The sequence below is a fragment of the Pristiophorus japonicus genome, chromosome 15 (genome assembly GCF_044704955.1).
Source record: "Pristiophorus japonicus isolate sPriJap1 chromosome 15, sPriJap1.hap1, whole genome shotgun sequence".
Lineage (NCBI taxonomy): Eukaryota > Metazoa > Chordata > Chondrichthyes > Pristiophoridae > Pristiophorus > Pristiophorus japonicus.
The window spans coordinates 124543438-124560760 of record NC_091991.1 but is presented as its reverse complement, the minus strand read 5'-3'; the positions used below and the strand labels follow the sequence as shown (position 1 = coordinate 124560760).

Genomic DNA, 17323 nt, shown 5'->3' with positions numbered 1-17323 from the left:
AGGAGCAGCAACAGTGGCTGAATGGAAAGAAGGAAAATGCAAATAAGAGGATTCAGGGACCAGTGCAGGGAGACACACCAAGGTGATTACAAGAGAGTGGGAAGCACACAGAGAGAGTGTGCAAGAGCAACAGGACTTAGAAACACAGGCCGGAAGTGAGCTTACAATGGGTCCTTGGTGCAGGGAAGAGAAAAAGACAGAGGTCCCTGAGTGACAGATAATGGAGCTCTGAGTACAGCAGAGGCACGGGGAAACCCAGCACTGAGTTAGACATTTGTCAGAGGAAAGACAACACCTGGAGAAAGACTGGCAGAAGAGAACATAGTGAGGTCTGCAGTGAGACCCCAGCACACCCGACCACAACGCATCCAAATTTCAAGAGGGCTCTGAAAACTGGAATCAGCCATAACGTCATCAGTTGGTCTATAAGAACTCGAGGTCCAGGCCTAAAACTATGGTTGAGGGAGCTAGGGAAATGGCCACTGAACTATGCATAACTTTGAATAGTGTAAGAATGTGTCATATGCTGTGAAAATAAACTATATTGCAGTATGCAGAAAGTCTCGCCTACTATTGTTATGAATAGAATTACATAAAATCTACAGCACAGAAACAGAAAATTTGGCCCAACCGGTATATAACAGAGTTTATTCTCCATGCACTCTGATTACCACTTCTCACCATGCACCCTTATCCCTCAATTCCCTTCTCCCTTAAATGCATCAGTGCTTTCTGCTTCAACCACTCTATGTAGCAGCGAATTCTACATTCTCACCACGCTCTATTCCTCATAACATTTTTATTTGATTGTGAGTGGCTATCCTATTTATGCCCCCTTGTCTGGACTCATCCACAATAGGAAACAGTTTCTCCACATCCACCCTATAGAACCTCTTCATAATTTTAAAAATCACCATCAGTTCTCCTCTTAGTCTTCTCTTTTCCAGAAAGAAGAGCCTCAGCCTCGCAATCTTTCCTGATAGTTGTATCCTTGTATAAGTATATTCTACATTCTCTCCAGTGCTTCAGAATCATTTTTGTGATATGGAGACCGCTGCACACAGTGTGGTCTAACCAAGGTTCACAACAAATTAAACAGGACCCCTCTGCTCTTGTGTTCTATTCTTCTAAAAATGAATCTCAGCATCTTGCTTGCACTCTATATGGCCTTATCAACTTGTGTTACTACTTTTAATGATATATGTATCTATATTTCCAGTTCTCTCTGCTCCTTTACCCCAAGGGATAAGTGATCTCCTTGTTCATTCTACCAAAATGTGAACTACCTCACACTTTGCTATATTGAATTTGATTTGACATTTATCTGCCCACTCTGCAAACCTGTTTATGTCTCCCTGTATTCTGGTGTAGTCCTCCACATTATTAGCTATACCTCCCAATTTGTTATCCTCTACAAATTATGACACCATATCTCTGTTTCATTTATGCAGATGGAGAATAACAGTGGTCCCAGCATAGATCCCTTCCCATTTTCTGCCCATCCAAGAAACATCTGATAAACTCCTACCCTCAGTGTTCTGTTTTGTAGCCATCCTTCAATCCATTCTGCTACATGGCACCGGAAAACCGGCAGGAGCAGGACGTTGGCTGGTTTTCCGTTTCTAGCGTTAAAACCAATGTTAGCACCCGTGAACCAGAGCGTTTTTGTCTATGATAGATTGTTTACCGGATTCTTTCTCGCTGATCACAGAAACACACTGGATTCAAATTAGTTACTGCTAGCTGTTTCTCCAGACTGGAGAAAATACGCTTCCCAGACTGTCTGGTATGCTTGGGTTACTTCTACCATTGTCGTTATGTGGGGAACTATCTAACAGTCATCCAAAAGACTGATTTTAACTCTACCTACCTGGCAGAAACCGGGCGGGTGGAGAATTAAAATGAGCCAAGTGACTTAGCCAATATTCTTCGATTGAGAGAGGGCGCAAGTCCCATTTCTTCCAAGGGGGACCCAGAATATGGGCTGGAACTTGCTCTGTTGGCATTTGGCCCCATTTGGATCGGATCGTTAAATCCTGGTCACGGGTGCCATGTGCCGATCTTCACCCAACCCAAGGGGGAACATTGGCAGGAATTTCCCAGCACGGCAGGAGTTTCTTCCTTTTGTGTTCTTGAAAGGTCTCAGTGGGCATCGCACCAGTTAAGGCCACGTGTGATTCCCTTTGAGGCCTTCTGAAAGCCCCGAATCATTATTATAACAAGGTAATCGATTCCACAGAGGGGATTATTTCATAATATAACACTGCGACCAGAGCTATCTCTTCCTCGACTATTGCCATAAATTTGGCAAATTCAGGTTCCTGAGGCAGTCATACCACTTTAGTCATTGCACACAAATGAAGCGGTAAGTGTTTGTCCGTTACTGCAGCTGGCAGAGAATTGGTCAACAAATTCTGACATTTTGCCTGTATGGATCCGTGGAGCTATAGATTCTGATCAGATCCACAATTTGTGAAATAACTTGGGCATTCCCCATTTCCCAGCAATGCACCTTGCCGTACGATTTTCCAGTTGGATGAAATAGGTTTGATTTGTGTTTCTCTTACAGATATGCATGGAACCTTTGTAGTGCTGCTTCCACTCAGCCTCATCCTGATGATCTTTGGAGGAATGATGGGGTTTATTAGCATTTTAGCACGAGCCTATGCCTTACTGCTGTTGACTGGAACTCTTTTTCTTTTTGGAGGTAAGACTAACTTGAAAATTAAGTCTTTTTTCTTTTCTTAGCTTGTTTCATTTGCTGAATTCTTTTACTCCTCCCCTCTTCCGTTCCACTCTGGCTTTGTCCCTGAGATACCCTCCTTCAATTTCTGCACAGAGTGGCTCCTCATCCTTACTGATTTGAAATTCCATTTCAGCTCTCTTTGCTCTCTCTCCTCTGAATTCACTGCTCTCTTGTCTTCCCTACGTCTCTCCCTCCTTATACACTCTCCTACTCATATTTATGGGCATCCTTTCGACCTTGCCATCTTTAGTGGTCGCTCTACTCCTGCATTCTCGGTCACTTAACAAAGGTAACTTTGACCATTTCATAGTATCCCTCACCATCCACGATCCTCTACCTCCTTCCAACCTAATTCCTTCTGCGTATGCCTCTAGAGAAAACTCTGCTTCAAGTCTTTAAGACTGCACTTTCTAATTCCAAATTGCCCATGCTTCAATGCTTCATTAATCACGATTGGTGTATAGCTGTTGATTTGCTCAACTACTATCGCACCTCCAACTTGATGGCCATATCCCCAGCAAAACCTTCATTACCTGGTATAGCCCTCATCTTTGCTTCTTCAAATTCAAGGGGGTGCAGACTTGAGTGTATTTAGCACCAACTGGTTTACGAATCCATCATCAGATCTGGCTGGACCGGATCAAACACTGCCAGCCCTCAATCTCCTCTGCCAAAACCTCTGACTGCTCTCGGAATATCCTGGAGAACAAATGACAACCGCAGCTTTTTATTCCCATTAACAATCACCTCCTTAAACTCCTTTCCCCTGTCCCCTCCACCCTCACCTCTAACAACAAGTGTGAGGAGCTCAAATAAAAACAGAAAATGCTGGAAATACTCAGCAGGTCAGGCAGCATCTATGGAGAGAGAAAAAGAGTAAATGTTTCAGGTCGATGACCTTTCTATAATGGGCAGGCAATCCCAAATGCAGGATTTACATCTGGGTGATAAGTTGAAAGTTACCCCTCTGTATTCCTGAATCCAGCCTCTTATGCACCCCCTTTCCCTTCAGCCCACCATTGGCATGCATGCCTTCAGTTGCCGAGGCACCATGTTCTGAAATTCCTTATTAAAGCCCAATCCTATGACCACAAGTTTGGTGATCTCTTCTAATAGCTTCTTCTTTGATTCTGGTGCATCCATTTTTTGCCTGAGAAGTGCCTTGGGATGTTTTACTGTGTTAAAGGTATATCAATGCAAGTTGTTTTTGTCATTGATTTGAGCCTTCTACAAATGGAACGAGCAGTTGGGTAGCACTTTTCCTTCTTCTCCAGGTTTAGTTCAAGTGATGGACCATGTACAAGTTCGCAGATTGGAGGTTACATTTTTCTTAACTACGACAGGTTCTATGGAAACCAAGTACATGTCTGTAATAGCAATTTTTAAGTGTCAGCCTGCGCAGTTTTGAAGACCATTTAAGTATATCTGTATATATTTTCCTGGAAGAACACAACAGAATATTTTATGGTTGGCTCCGAGGTGGAGCATGTCATCCAATCGGACTGCTTGAAATAGTTACATGTCTTCAATTTTCATAGGCAGCCTAGAAGCCGGGCGGGAGATAAGACTAGCAGCAGGATGGAGGAGGGACTTGGCAATCGGGCGAGGGAGGAGGTCGGCACCTGGGAGCTGGGGAAGAAGCTCCCATTAGCAAATAGGGGTTGGGCGGCTGATCGGCAATTGGGAGGGAATGGGTGGTTTGCGATTGGGAGGGGGGGAAGGAAGCTCTAGATGGCAATTGGGACTGATAAGAAAGCAATCGGGAAGGGGAAAGAAGGGGTTGGCAGTTGAGAGGCGATTGAGAGGTGATCGGGAGGGAATAGGAGGGGGGGAGGAAGCTCCGCTCGGCAATCAGGAGGGTGTAGGAAATCGGCAATTTGGGAAGGAGTGGGAGGTTGGTAATCGTCAGGGGGGCAGGGAGCTCTGGATGGCAACTGGAGGAAGCGGGGAGGTGTGCAATCAGGGCTGGGGGCGGGTGGTGATGGAGACCTCGAGGGGCCCGGGTGGAGCACTTCTGTTCCTCTTGGTCCACAAGGAGTGCTGAAAGAGTTACTTACTTTGGGGAGCCACCACCTCCCGTCTCCGGCTATGCAGCACGATTTAATTTCAAATCAGGGTCCCAATTGCATTGTAGGAGCCGAATGTAAATATGTTAATCAGCATCCTCCCTCTCCATGCCGGGACACTCGGATTCCCCGATATCCACCGTTGAAAAAATATCCGTGGGCCTTGCGGGGCTGTTTGTGATCGGCTTCTGCAAATTTCACGATTTAGTCTCCCTCGACCCTGTCCCACCCATCATGGGGGTGGGGTTAATATCAAGGCCATTGAATGTCAACCCTTGACAAAATGCAGTGGAGGTGACTGTCCATGGGGGTTCACCTGCTTGTCTGTTATAGCTTTGTCAGAAAAGCCGAGGAAACCTCATAAAAATGGCACAAACATCGTTCTTCCACCAAAGTTACGGAAAACCCCAGATTAATTCATCCCCAGTATTAGTAGTGGAAGACAGGAAAGGACAAGCTGGGCAGCAGGCAGTGAAGAATGAATCCCTGTGGTAGAAGCATTAGGATAAATGATGTCCAGAAATGTTCACAATGTTACAAGCAATGTGTGTCCTTGGAGTGAATGCACAACATTTCAAATGTACTTCTTCACTCCTATGAATACAGTGTTGTAAGAATTGTTCAAGTCAGAAGAGAATCAACCTTAATAATTGAACTCTGAGCAATTGCATTTCACAGATTACATTTCCATGGTAGCAGCAGGATAGGAATCACAGTCTTCCATTTAATATGTGTTCAATTTGTTTTTCCAGATTCTCACAATCTTCAATTCCATTCCTACCCATTTATTCATTCAACTATTTTTGAAGGAGTTAATTGACACAGTGTTAACTCCTTTTGCTTAGCGTCTGTACTACAGATCTACTCCTTGAACATATGGAAAAGAAAAAATAAATACTTGCATTTATATAGCGCCTTTCACGGCCACCGGACGTTTCAAAGCGCTTTACAGCCAATCAAGTACTTTTGGAGTGTAGTCACTGTTGTAATATAGGAAACGCAGAAGCCAATTTGCGCACCAGCAAGCTCCCACAAACAGCAATGTGATAATAACCAGATAATCTGTTTTTTGTTATGTTGATTGAGGGATAAATATTGGCCAGGTCACTGAGGATAACTCACCTGCTCTTCTCCAAAATAGTGCCATGGGATCTTTTACGTCCACTTGAGAGAGCAGACGGGGCCTCAGTTTAACATCCAAAAGACGGGAAGGCAGAGAACAAGTAGCAGAATGGATAGCAAGCTGACTACAAAACAGAAAACAGAGAGTAGGGGTTAAAGGTAGTACCTCAGATTGGTGGAAAGTGGTGTTCCACAAGGATCAGTGCTGGGACCACTGTTGTTCACAACTTTCATAAAAGATTTGGATTCGGGAATCAGAAATATAATTTCTAAATTTGCGGACAACAGTAAATTGGGAGGGGTAATCAATATTGAGGAGGACTGCAACAAATTACAAGAAGGCATTAATAAGCTTGAAGAATAGGCACATCATTGACAAATTAATTTCAACATAGATAAGTGTGAGATATTACATTAGAAAAATAAGGAGGTCACATATTACTTAGAAAATAAAAATTTACATAGGGTAGGGGAGAAAAAGTATTTGGGAGTACAAATACACACATCACGAAAAGTTGCAATGCAGGTCAATAAAGCCATAGCAAAAGCAAACTAAGCACCAGGGTTCATTTCTAAAGGGATAAAATTCATAAGTAGAGAAGTTATGCTAATCTTTTATTGAATCTTGGTTAGACACTTGGAGTACTGTGTATAGTTCTAGTCACCATATTATTAAAAACGGATTGAGGCACTGGAGAGGGTGCGATAAAGATGTACAAGGTTGACACCAGAACCTATTTGGAAAAGATGAACAGGTTGGAGCTTTTTTCTCTTGAAAAGAGTAGGTTGAGGGGGTGACCAAATAGAGGCTTTAAAGTTATGAAGTTTTGAGAGTAGTCACAGAGAAAGTGTTTCCACATGTGGAGGCCATCAATATAATAAGATAGTCACCAAGAAATCAAATAGGAAATTCAGAAGAAACATTTACTAGAGAGTGGTGAGAATGTGGAACTTGCTACCACAGGGAGTGGTTGAAGTGCATAGTATAGATGCATTTAAGGGGAAGCTAGATAAGCATGTGAGGGACAAGGGAATAGAGGATTATGCTGATAGATTTAGATGAGGAAAGATGGGAGGAGGCTCGAGTGGAGCATAAATGACAGCATGGACTGGTTGGGCCAAATGGTATTTTTCTGTGCTGTATATTCTATGTAATTTCAAAATTTGCGGATGACACCAAATGGGTTGTGGGGTTGGGGTTGGGGGGTGTGTGGAGTTTGGGGTATACTTAATATTGAGGAAGACTGTGACAAAATATAGGAAAACCTTAATATTGATAAGTGTGAGGTGATACATTTTGGTAGGAATATAAAGGAGGCCACATACTCCTTGGAAAGTGTCTAAATGGGGTAGAGGAGCAGAGGGATCTGGGGGTGCAGATACACAAATCACTAAAAGTAGCAACACAGGTTAATAAGGCTGTAGTAAAAAAAAGCACTGGGGTTCATTTCTAGAGGGATAGAATTGAAAAGCAGAGAGGTTATGTTAAACTTGCATAGAACCTTAGTTACACCACACTTAGAGTATTGTGAACAGTTCTTGTCTCCATATTATAAAAAGGATATAGAGGCACTACAGAAGTTGCAGATAAGATTGACTAGAATGATCCCAGAACTGAGAGATTATAAATGTGGTGTATGTAGCACACAAATCACTGACTCCACACGGTCTGGTGTTGATCTAACTGCTGTGACCTTCGTCCTTTATTGTTCAGCTCCAGAGTGCCTCTCAGGTGTGGTGGTCAGCCTTATATAGCGCCTGTTGCAGGTACTACCAGGTTTCCCACCACAGCGCCCTCTGTGGTGTGGCATAGTGCTTACATTACATTTAAGGTACTGGGATACACACATCATTACATAACATCACCTTCCCCCCCCCCCCCCCACCAGGACGCAGGATGATGATACACACATCATTACATAACAATAACTATCGAGAAAGAGGGAACAGGCTGGGGTTCTTTTCTATAGAGGGGTGAACAGGTAACGGTCTTTAAGATTATGAAAGAGTATGATAGGGTAGATGTAGAGAAGTTGTTTCCACGCAGGGAGACCAGAACTAGAGGCCCTAACTACAAGATAGTCACTAATAAATCCAATAGGGAATCCAGGAGAAACATCTTTATCGAGAGAGTGGATAGGATGTGGAACTAGCTTGCACAAGGAGTAGTTCAGGCGACTAGCATAGATGCATGTAAGGGGAAGCTAAATAAATACATGAAGGAGAAAAGGATAGAAGGGTATAGAAACATAGAAACATAGAAAATAGGTGCATGAGTAGGCCATTCGGCCCTTCTAGCCTGCACCGCCATTCAATTAGTTCATGGCTGAACATGCAACTTCAGTACCCTATTCCTGCTTTCTCGCCATACCCCTTGATCCCCTTAGTAGTAAGGACTACATCTAACTCCTTTTTGAATATATTTAGTGAATTGGCCTCAACAACTTTCTGTGGTAGAGAATTCCACAGGTTCACCACTCTCTGGGTGAAGAAGTTTCTCCTCATCTCGGTCCTAAATGGCTTACCCCTTATCCTTAGACCGTGACCCCTGGTTCTGGACTTTCCCAACATTGTGAACATTCTTCCTGCATCTAACCTGTCTAAACCCATCAGAATTTTAAACGTTTCTATGAGGTCCCCTCTCATTCTTCTGAACTCCAGTGAATACAAGCCCAGTTGATTCAGTCTTTCTTGATAGGTCAGTCCCGCCATCCCGGGAATCAGTCTGGTGAACCTTCGCTGCACTCCCTCAATAACAAGAATGTCACTCCAGGTGTGGCCTCATCAAGGCCCTGTACAACTGTAGCAACACCTCCCTGCCCCTGTACTCAAATCCCCTCGCTATGAAGGCCAACATGCCATTTGCTTTCTGAACCGCCTGCTGTACCTGCATGCCAACCTTCAATTACTGATGTACCATGACACCCAGGTCTCGTTGCACCACCCCTTTTCCTAATCTGTCACCATTCAGATAATAGTCTGTCTCTCTGTTTTTACCACCAAAGTGGACAACCTCACATTTATCCACATTATATTTCATCTGCCATGCATTTGCCCACTCACCTAACCTATTCAAGTTGCTCTGCAGCCTCATAGCATCCTCCTCGCAGCTCACACTGCCACCTAACTTAGTGTCATCCGCAAATTTGGAGATACTACATTTAATCCCCTCGTCTAAATCATTAATATACAGTGTAAACAGCTGGGGCCCCAGCACAGAACCTTGCGTACCCCACTAGTCACCGCCTGCCATTCTGAAAAGTACCCATTTACTCCTACTCTTTGCTTCCTGTCTGACAACCATTTCTCAATCCATGTCAGCACACTACCCCCAATCCCATGTGCTTTAACTTTGCACATTAATCTCTTGTGTGGGACCTTGTCGAAAGCCTTCTGACAGTCCAAATATACCACATCAAATGGTTCTCCCTTGTCCACTCTACTGGAAACATCCTCTAAAAATTCCAGAAGATTTGTCAAACATGATTTCCCCTTCACAAATCCATGCTGACTTGGACCTATCATGTCACCTCTTTCCAAATGCGCTGCTATGACATCCTTAATAATTGATTCCATCATCTTACCCAGATGTCAGGCTGACCAGTCAAAAATACCCTGTTTTCTCTCTCCCTCCTTTTTTTAAAAGTGGGGTTACGTTGGCTACCCTCCACTCAATAGGAACTGATCCAGAGTCAATGGAATGTTGGAAAATGACTGTCAATGCATCCGCTATTTCCAAGGCCACCTCCTTAAGTACTCTGGGATGCAGTCCATCAGGCCGTGGAGATTTGTCGGCCTTCAATCCCATCAATTTCCCCAACACAATTTTCCGACTAATAAGGATTTCCCTCAGTTCCTCCTCCTTACTAGACCCTCTGACCCTTTTTATATCCGGAATGTTGTTAGTGTCCTCCTTAGTGAATACCGAACCAAAGTACTTTTTCAATTGGTCCGCCATATCTTTGTTCCTTCCCCTGATTCTGACTGCAGGGGACCTACATTAGTCTTTACTAACCTTTTTCTCTTTACATATCTATAGAAACTTTTGCAATCCGTCTTAATGTTCCCTGCAAGCTTCTTCTCATACTCCATTTTCCCTGCCCTAATCAAACCCTTTGTCCTCCTCTGCTGAGTTCTAAATTTCTCCCAGTCTCCGGGTTCGCTGCTATTTCTGGCCAATTTATATGCCACTTCCTTGGCTTTAATACTATCCCTGATTTCCCTTGTAGCCATGGTTGAGCCACCTTCGCTTTTTTATTTTTATGCCAGACAGGAATGTACAATTGTTGTAGTTCATCCATGCGGTCTCTAAATGTCTGCCATTGCCCATCCACAGTCAACCCCTCAAGTATCATTCGCCAATCAATCCTCATACCTTCAAAGTTACCCTTCTTTAAGTTCTGGACCATGGTCTCTGAATTAACTGTTTCATTCTCCATCCTAATGCAGAATTCCACCATATTATGGTCACTCTTCCCCAAGGGGCCTCGCACAACGAGAATGCTAATTAATCCTCTCTCATTACACAACACCCAGTCTAAAATGGCCTCTCCCCTAGTTGGTTCCTCGACATATTGGTCTAGAAAACCATTCCTTATGCATTCCAGGAAATCCTCCTCCACCGTATTACTTCCAGTTTGGTTAGCCCAATCTATGTGCATATTAAAGTCACCCATTATAACTGCTGCACCCTTATTGCATGCACCCCTCATTTCCTGTTTGATGCCCTCCCCAACATCACTACTACTGTTTGGAGGTCTGTACACAACTCCCACTAACGTTTTTTGCCTTTTGGTGTTCTGCAGCTCTACCCATATAGATTCCACATCATTCAAGCTAATGTCATTCCTAACTATTGTATTAATCTCCTCTTTAACCAGCAATGCTACCCCACCTCCTTTTCCTTTTATTCTATCCATCCTGAATGTTGAATACCCCTGGATGTTGAATTCCCAGCCCTGATCATCCTGCAGCCACGTCTCCGTAATCCAAATCACATCATATTTGTTAACATCTATTTGCACAGTTAATTCATCCACCTTATTACGGATACTCCTTGCATTAAGACACAAAGCCTTCAGGCTTGTTTTTTTAACACCCTTTGTCCTTTTAGAATTTTGTTTTACAGAGGCCCTTTTTGTTCTTTGTCTTGCGTTTCTCTGCCCTCCACTTTTCCTCATCTCCTTTCTGTTTTTTGCTTTTGTCTCCTTTTTGTTTTCCTCTTTCTCCCTGCATTGGTTCCCATCTCCATGCCATATTAGTTTAACTCCTCCCCAACAGCACTAGCAAGCACTCCCCCTTGGACATTGGTTCCGGTCCTGCCCAGGTGCAGACCGTCCGGTTTGTACTGGTCCCACCTCCCCCAGAACCGGTTCCAATGCCCCAGGAATTTGAATCCCTCCCTGCTGCACCACTGCTCAAGCCACGTATTCATCTGCGCTATCCTGCAATTCCTACTCTGACTAGCACGTGGTACTGATAGCAATCCCGAGATTACCACTTTTGAGGTCCTACTTTTTAATTTAGTTCCTAGCTCCTTAAATTCATTTTGGTATGTTGATGGGGTTAGATGAAGAGGGGTGGGAGGAGGCTCGTATGAAGCATAAGCAACGGCATGGACCTGTTGGGCCAAATGGCCTGTTTCTGCACTGTAAATACTAGGTAATACAATGTTATACTTTACTGGTCCTGGGTCTTTTTAATTATGTCCTTGTTCTCTAATTCTGCATTCGCAGCCCAAGTTCAGTAGTCTGCTTACATCTATGTTATTCCATATGTTGCAGCTTCTGGAAAAAATGAATAAAGCTATTTTTCAGTAAATAAAAATGAGTTATTTGAGTTCCTGGAATGTCCTTTATGCTATTCTGTGAACCTTGTTCTATGTATCAATTTTCTTTTGAAGGTAAATTTGTTAGAAATACACAAAATGCTCTATTCTAGTCATACTGATGAGTTACAGGCAAACTATATTGTATTGTATAATTTAGGTGCAAAATCACTAAGTGCAGGTGGGCAAGAAGGTTGAGGCTACATCTAGTTATACTGCAGCAGGTGTGAAGTAGAATTTAAAAAGTGCAAGCAAGCATATGTAGGATATCTATTTGCCCTGACCAGAGAATAACACTGGAACCAACAGTGTAACTTGGGTCTGCTGATCTATCATTCTCAGCTGGCACTTAATGAAGTTAACAGAGTATGAGGAACAGAGTGTTCTGGGGGGGTGCGGGGTGGGTGGAAGGAACTACAGGAGGTTACAGAGATAGAGAAGGGCAAGGTCATTTCAATTTACAGGTGAAAATTTTAAACTGGAGACATTGGGTGACTGGAAACCAATGTAGCTAAGCAAGGGTCGGAGTGAGTGGTGTGCAATAGGATATGGGCAGTGGAGTTTTGAATGAGCTGAAATTTAAAGACTGGAGGATGGGAGGCTAAGAGAACATTGGAATAGTCGAGACTGGAGGTGACAAATTGAGAATGGATGAGAATTTCAGCAGCAGATGGGCTAAGGTTGGTGATACTACAAGATTGAAGTAGCCGTTCTTTGTGATGGGGTCGAATAGGATGCTGAGGTTACAAATAGTTTGCTTCAATCTGAGGTAGTGGCCGGGGGAAGGGAGGTGAAATCAGTGGCAAGGGTGCGGAGAATATGGCAGTGGCTGAGATTTATAGCTTTAGTTTTCTCAATGTTTAACTGGAAGAAATTGTGACTCATCCAAAGATATTCATTGTGGACACTTTTCAAGTTTCCAAGACAGTGTGGAATATGATGCACTCAAACCAGAATAAAATCCATCTGCCATTTCTAAGCCCACGTGATTGCACTGTACTGGACTCTTCAATTTCCTTTAGCAATTCACCTGGTTACATAGCTTGAAATCATCATCAAATTCTGAACAGACTGGACAGGGATCATTTGTTATGGCTCCTACAAGACACCCAGTAAAGATTCCTGTTGTTTTTCACTGGTACCTGCCTTTCACACCACCACAACAACAACATGCATTTATATAGCACCTTTAATGGAGGAAACCATCCCAAGGTGCTTCAGAGGCGGGTAATAGACAAAAATTGACACCAAGCCAAAGAAAAAATATTAGGACAGGTGACTAAAAGTTTGGTCAAAGAGGTAAGCTTCAAGCAGGTTCTTAAAGGGGGAGAGAGAGGTGGTAGGGAATTCTAGAGCTTAGGGCCTCGATGACCAAAGGCACGGCTGCCAATAGTGGGACAAAGGGAGTTGGGGATGGACAAGAGGCCAGAGTTGGAGTAATGTGGAGTTCTTGGATGGATGTAGGGCTGGAGGAGGTTACAGAGATAGGAGAGCGTGAGACAGTGAAGGGATTTAAATCAAGGGTGAGAATTTTAGTTTGGAGACGTTTGAAGACTGGGAGCCAACTTGGGTCAGCGAGCACAGGGGTGATGGGCGAGTGGGACTTGGCGCAGAGAATGGCTCCACCCCTTTGCAGGCATCCTGCAATGCAGACCTCTGGGAATGGTGCTATGAAGGTGGACAGATGGAAACCCTCCTCTCATGCAGCTCCCCCTCTACCTCAGCAGCGATCACAAAGCGGGTTGTGAGCTGAACTGCACTGCCACTTACCTGCAGACGTAAGCACGTACCTTGAATTCATTTCTCTGCATTTTTGCCCATCTTAAGTGTGTGGGCAAAAAATTGGCAGATGGAGTATAATATGGGTAAATGTGATGTTGTCCACTTTGGTAAGAAAAATAAAAAAACAAATTATTATTTAAATGGAGACTACAAAATGCTGCGGTACAGAGGGATCTGGGGGTCCTTGTACATGAAACACAAAAAGTTAGCATGCAAGTACAGCAGGTAATCAGGAAGCCAAATGGAATGTTGGCCTTTATTGCAAGGGGGATAGAGTATAAAAGTAGGGAAGTCTTGCTACAACTGTACAGGGCGTTGGTGAGACCACATCTAGAGTACTGCATGCAGTTTTGGTCTTATTTAAGGAGGGATATACTTGCATTGGAGGCAGTTCAGAAAAGGTTTACTAGGTTGATTCCTGAGATGAAGGCATTGTCTTATGAAGAAAGATTGAGCAGGTTGGGCCTATACTCATTGGAGTTTAGAAGACTGAGAGGTGATTTTATTGAAACGTATAAGATTCTGAGGGGGCTGGACAGGGTAGATGCAGAGAGGATGTTTCCCCTCATGGGGGAATCTAGAACTAGGGGGCATAGTTTCAGAATAAGGGGTCACACATTTAGAATGGAGCTGAGGAGGAATTTCTTCTCTCAGAGGGACGTGAATCTTTGTAATTCACTACCCCAGAAAGCTGTTGAGGCTGGGTCATTGAATATATATAAGGTAGAGATAGACAGATTTTTGAACGATATGGGAGTCAAGGATTATGGGGAGTGGGCAGGAAAGTGGAGTTGCGGCCAAGACAGCAATGATCTTATTGAATGGCAGAGCAGACCCAAGAGGCCAAATGGCTTACTCCTGCTCCTATTTCTTATGTGCTTATGTTCTTTTAGCTCCCCTGCCCTTCCAACCTTGGCTAATGGGTTGAGATAACTTCTGAGACTCCTGAAAGACTATCAGAAATATTAGTCCCCCAGATGTAACAAAGCTTCTTTAATTATTATCCTACTTTAAAATATCACTTAAGTGCAATTTTCAACTCCTAGCACTAATTTGTTCCTGATTAATGAGCAGAGCTAGGAAAATTGGGGATAAGCGCCCTATTTTTCTTCTAAAGCCTATCAATTACCATTCTAGCATAAATTATGCCAGAAGAGGAAAGTCCAGGCTAGGGTGTTGTTGCATGGCTGAGTGGTATTTTGCTACATATCCATATGGATTAAACAAAATGGTTTTCAATCATCCATGTTAAAAAGACTTTCCCGTTCTATTCAACTCAGTATCAACATAACCAGAGCAGATGTGGTACATATTAGGTGCAGAGTAAGTCCCCGGAAGATTTTCTCAATTCAGAGCCACATCTCCCACTGTACTAGTGGGACATTTCCATTTCTGCATCAGCGATCCCTTTGCCTCTCTGAGTTACACTATCAATTTGTGCCAGATTTGGGGATTTTTTGTCTTTCTGTCCAAATCTACTGGGACCTGGGCTGAGACTGCCTACTTATTTCAGAAAGGACCTTTATGACCAGTAGAGAGATGAGACAATGGGGGTTAAATTGGCTAACCCCCGAAAATGGGTGTGGGCATTATATTGTTGCTGTCTGCTGTTTTAAATGATTTCTGCTCATTGGCTCATACTACACGCATCAGCAGGGGTCCCTGTATTGCAAGTGGGTAGTTCTACTTAAAAGCAGCCTGTACCTCTTAAAGGAGAGGTGCACTGTGGCTGCAAGAAGTGGATCTGGGTTGTGTTACTTTGAAGAATGGCGAGATAGTGAGCACCGAGGTTTTCTGAGAATGTACTGGATATCTTGGTGCAAGAGGTGGAAAGAAGGAGAGACATCCTGTATCTGGGCAGGAGGCCCTCTAGAAATATGCTCAAGAGGCTGTGGGAAGAAATAACAGTGGAGGTCAATGCCAGGAGTGTTACTTCAAGATCATGGGTACAATGCAGGAAGAAGTTTAATGATTTGACATGAGTTGGCATGGTGAGTGAGTTCATCTTCAAATGGCATGTCCTATCAATTGCACCACTAGCCTCATCCACTGCTCAATTCACCACACCCCCATCACCCACGTACCAACAATCTCTATCAACAATTCAATTCATGTGCTTTACCTCAACCTCACACATTTGGCACAGTTGTAAGCCCCACACCCACAACTCACAGCAAGCACACTGGCAGTTATTCAACCATGACAGACACATCATCCAAACACATTGCACCACATTTACTTACACACTTCCCTCACATGAGTATTCAAGGTCAGTGAATTAATCTTCAAATGCCATATCCTTACAACTGAACCACTAGGCTCGTACACTGTTCAATTCACCACCCCCTTCATTCACCTACAATCGCTATCAATCATGACTCATATACCTAACATTCATAACTTCACCTCACCCTCACACACTTAGCACTGCCACAAGACTCATACCCACATCTCACAGCTTGCACATACTACCAGCTATTCAACCATGACAGCCACATCATCCAAACATATTGCAGGACACTCGCTGACACATTTCCCTCTTTCTTGCAGGAGAAGGTGATGCATGATAAGAGGCAGCAGGAAAGAACTGAAGGAGGACAAGTGTGCCACATGTCTTAATACAGATGCTGGCCACCATGGGAAGTGGCATGGTTGAAGCTGTGGACACTGAAGGGGCAAAAGTGATCGATGATGAGGGTATCAGCATATCTAATCCTCCTCTCTCATCCCATTTTCCCCTCATCTCTCAGTCTCTTCTGACTCTCAAGCAGCAGATGGTATAAGCACACACTTCTTAATTTCTCCTCCCTCACCACAACCAAACCTTGTCCATTTTTTTTTCCGGATACCTAATTACTGGAGGAGACAGAGAAAGAAAGCAATGAAAATGAAACGACACCGTCACTTGAATTTACCCTCGCAACCGCCAGCTCAGAGACTGACACTGCGTGTATTTTAGAGGCTTAGATAGAGGAGTGTGTGATGAGACAGGGCGGCGGGAATTAATAGCAAAGGTGCCAGCTTGCTGGAAGGTGAGCTCACACACTGGTTCTGCTGCAGAGGAGTCAGATGAGGACTTTGATGGACCAGGCTACAGAAGAAGGCTGATGGGTATACACAACCAAATGCTTGGTGCACTGGAAATCCTGCATTCAATGTCAAGGAGCATGGTGGAGTCCAGCACCATCTTGGCACAAGGCTTTGCGCCGAGCTTGGTGCTCAACCTTTCCAACAGGGAACGGCTGGTTACCTCCATCAGCACACTGTGGAACCCAGCATGATACAGCATCTGATGGCTGGTGTCTCAGCTTCCATTGCAGCACAAACAACTTCCATCAAAGGTTTGAATGTTATGGCGGAAGCACAGACTGTTGCCTTGCAAGCTTAGACTGCTGCCATCTTGGATCTAGATGCCACTGTTCAAAGCGGTTTCCAAGACATCATAGCAGTCCATCAATCTGTTCTCCAACACACTAGTAGAACTGCTAAGGCACCGCCCCAAGAGAGTGGCAGTGGCTGGGATGGTGCAGTTTGAAGTAGGCCTCCTCTAGACCCAGAGCTGATCCAGGTCGCCATCCAAGGCCATCTGCAGTCTCTTCAGTTGAATGTCAATAAACTTCCACCACCCATGCTGCAGTCACTGGGGAAGCACCTCGTATGAGCATTATGATAGGCAAAGGCACATGAAAGACAGACAATAAGGGAATGCGCAAGGGCGATTCATTTATTTTTTATGCATTATGTAAGATTTAATTTATAAAATTGGATTCGAATGTGCAT

At 43.8% G+C, this 17323-nt stretch overlaps 1 protein-coding gene across 1 annotated transcript in view; it reads left to right on the top strand.

Moving 5' to 3' along the window:
• The window catches only part of LOC139281594 (transmembrane protein 114), a 220347-nt gene that overhangs the window by 66770 nt on the left and 136254 nt on the right, over positions 1-17323 (top strand). Inside the window, exon 3 of the mRNA XM_070901744.1 lies at positions 2570-2707. Within this exon, the coding sequence (XP_070757845.1) occupies positions 2570-2707 (138 nt within the window). The remainder of the gene's footprint in view (positions 1-2569; positions 2708-17323) is intronic.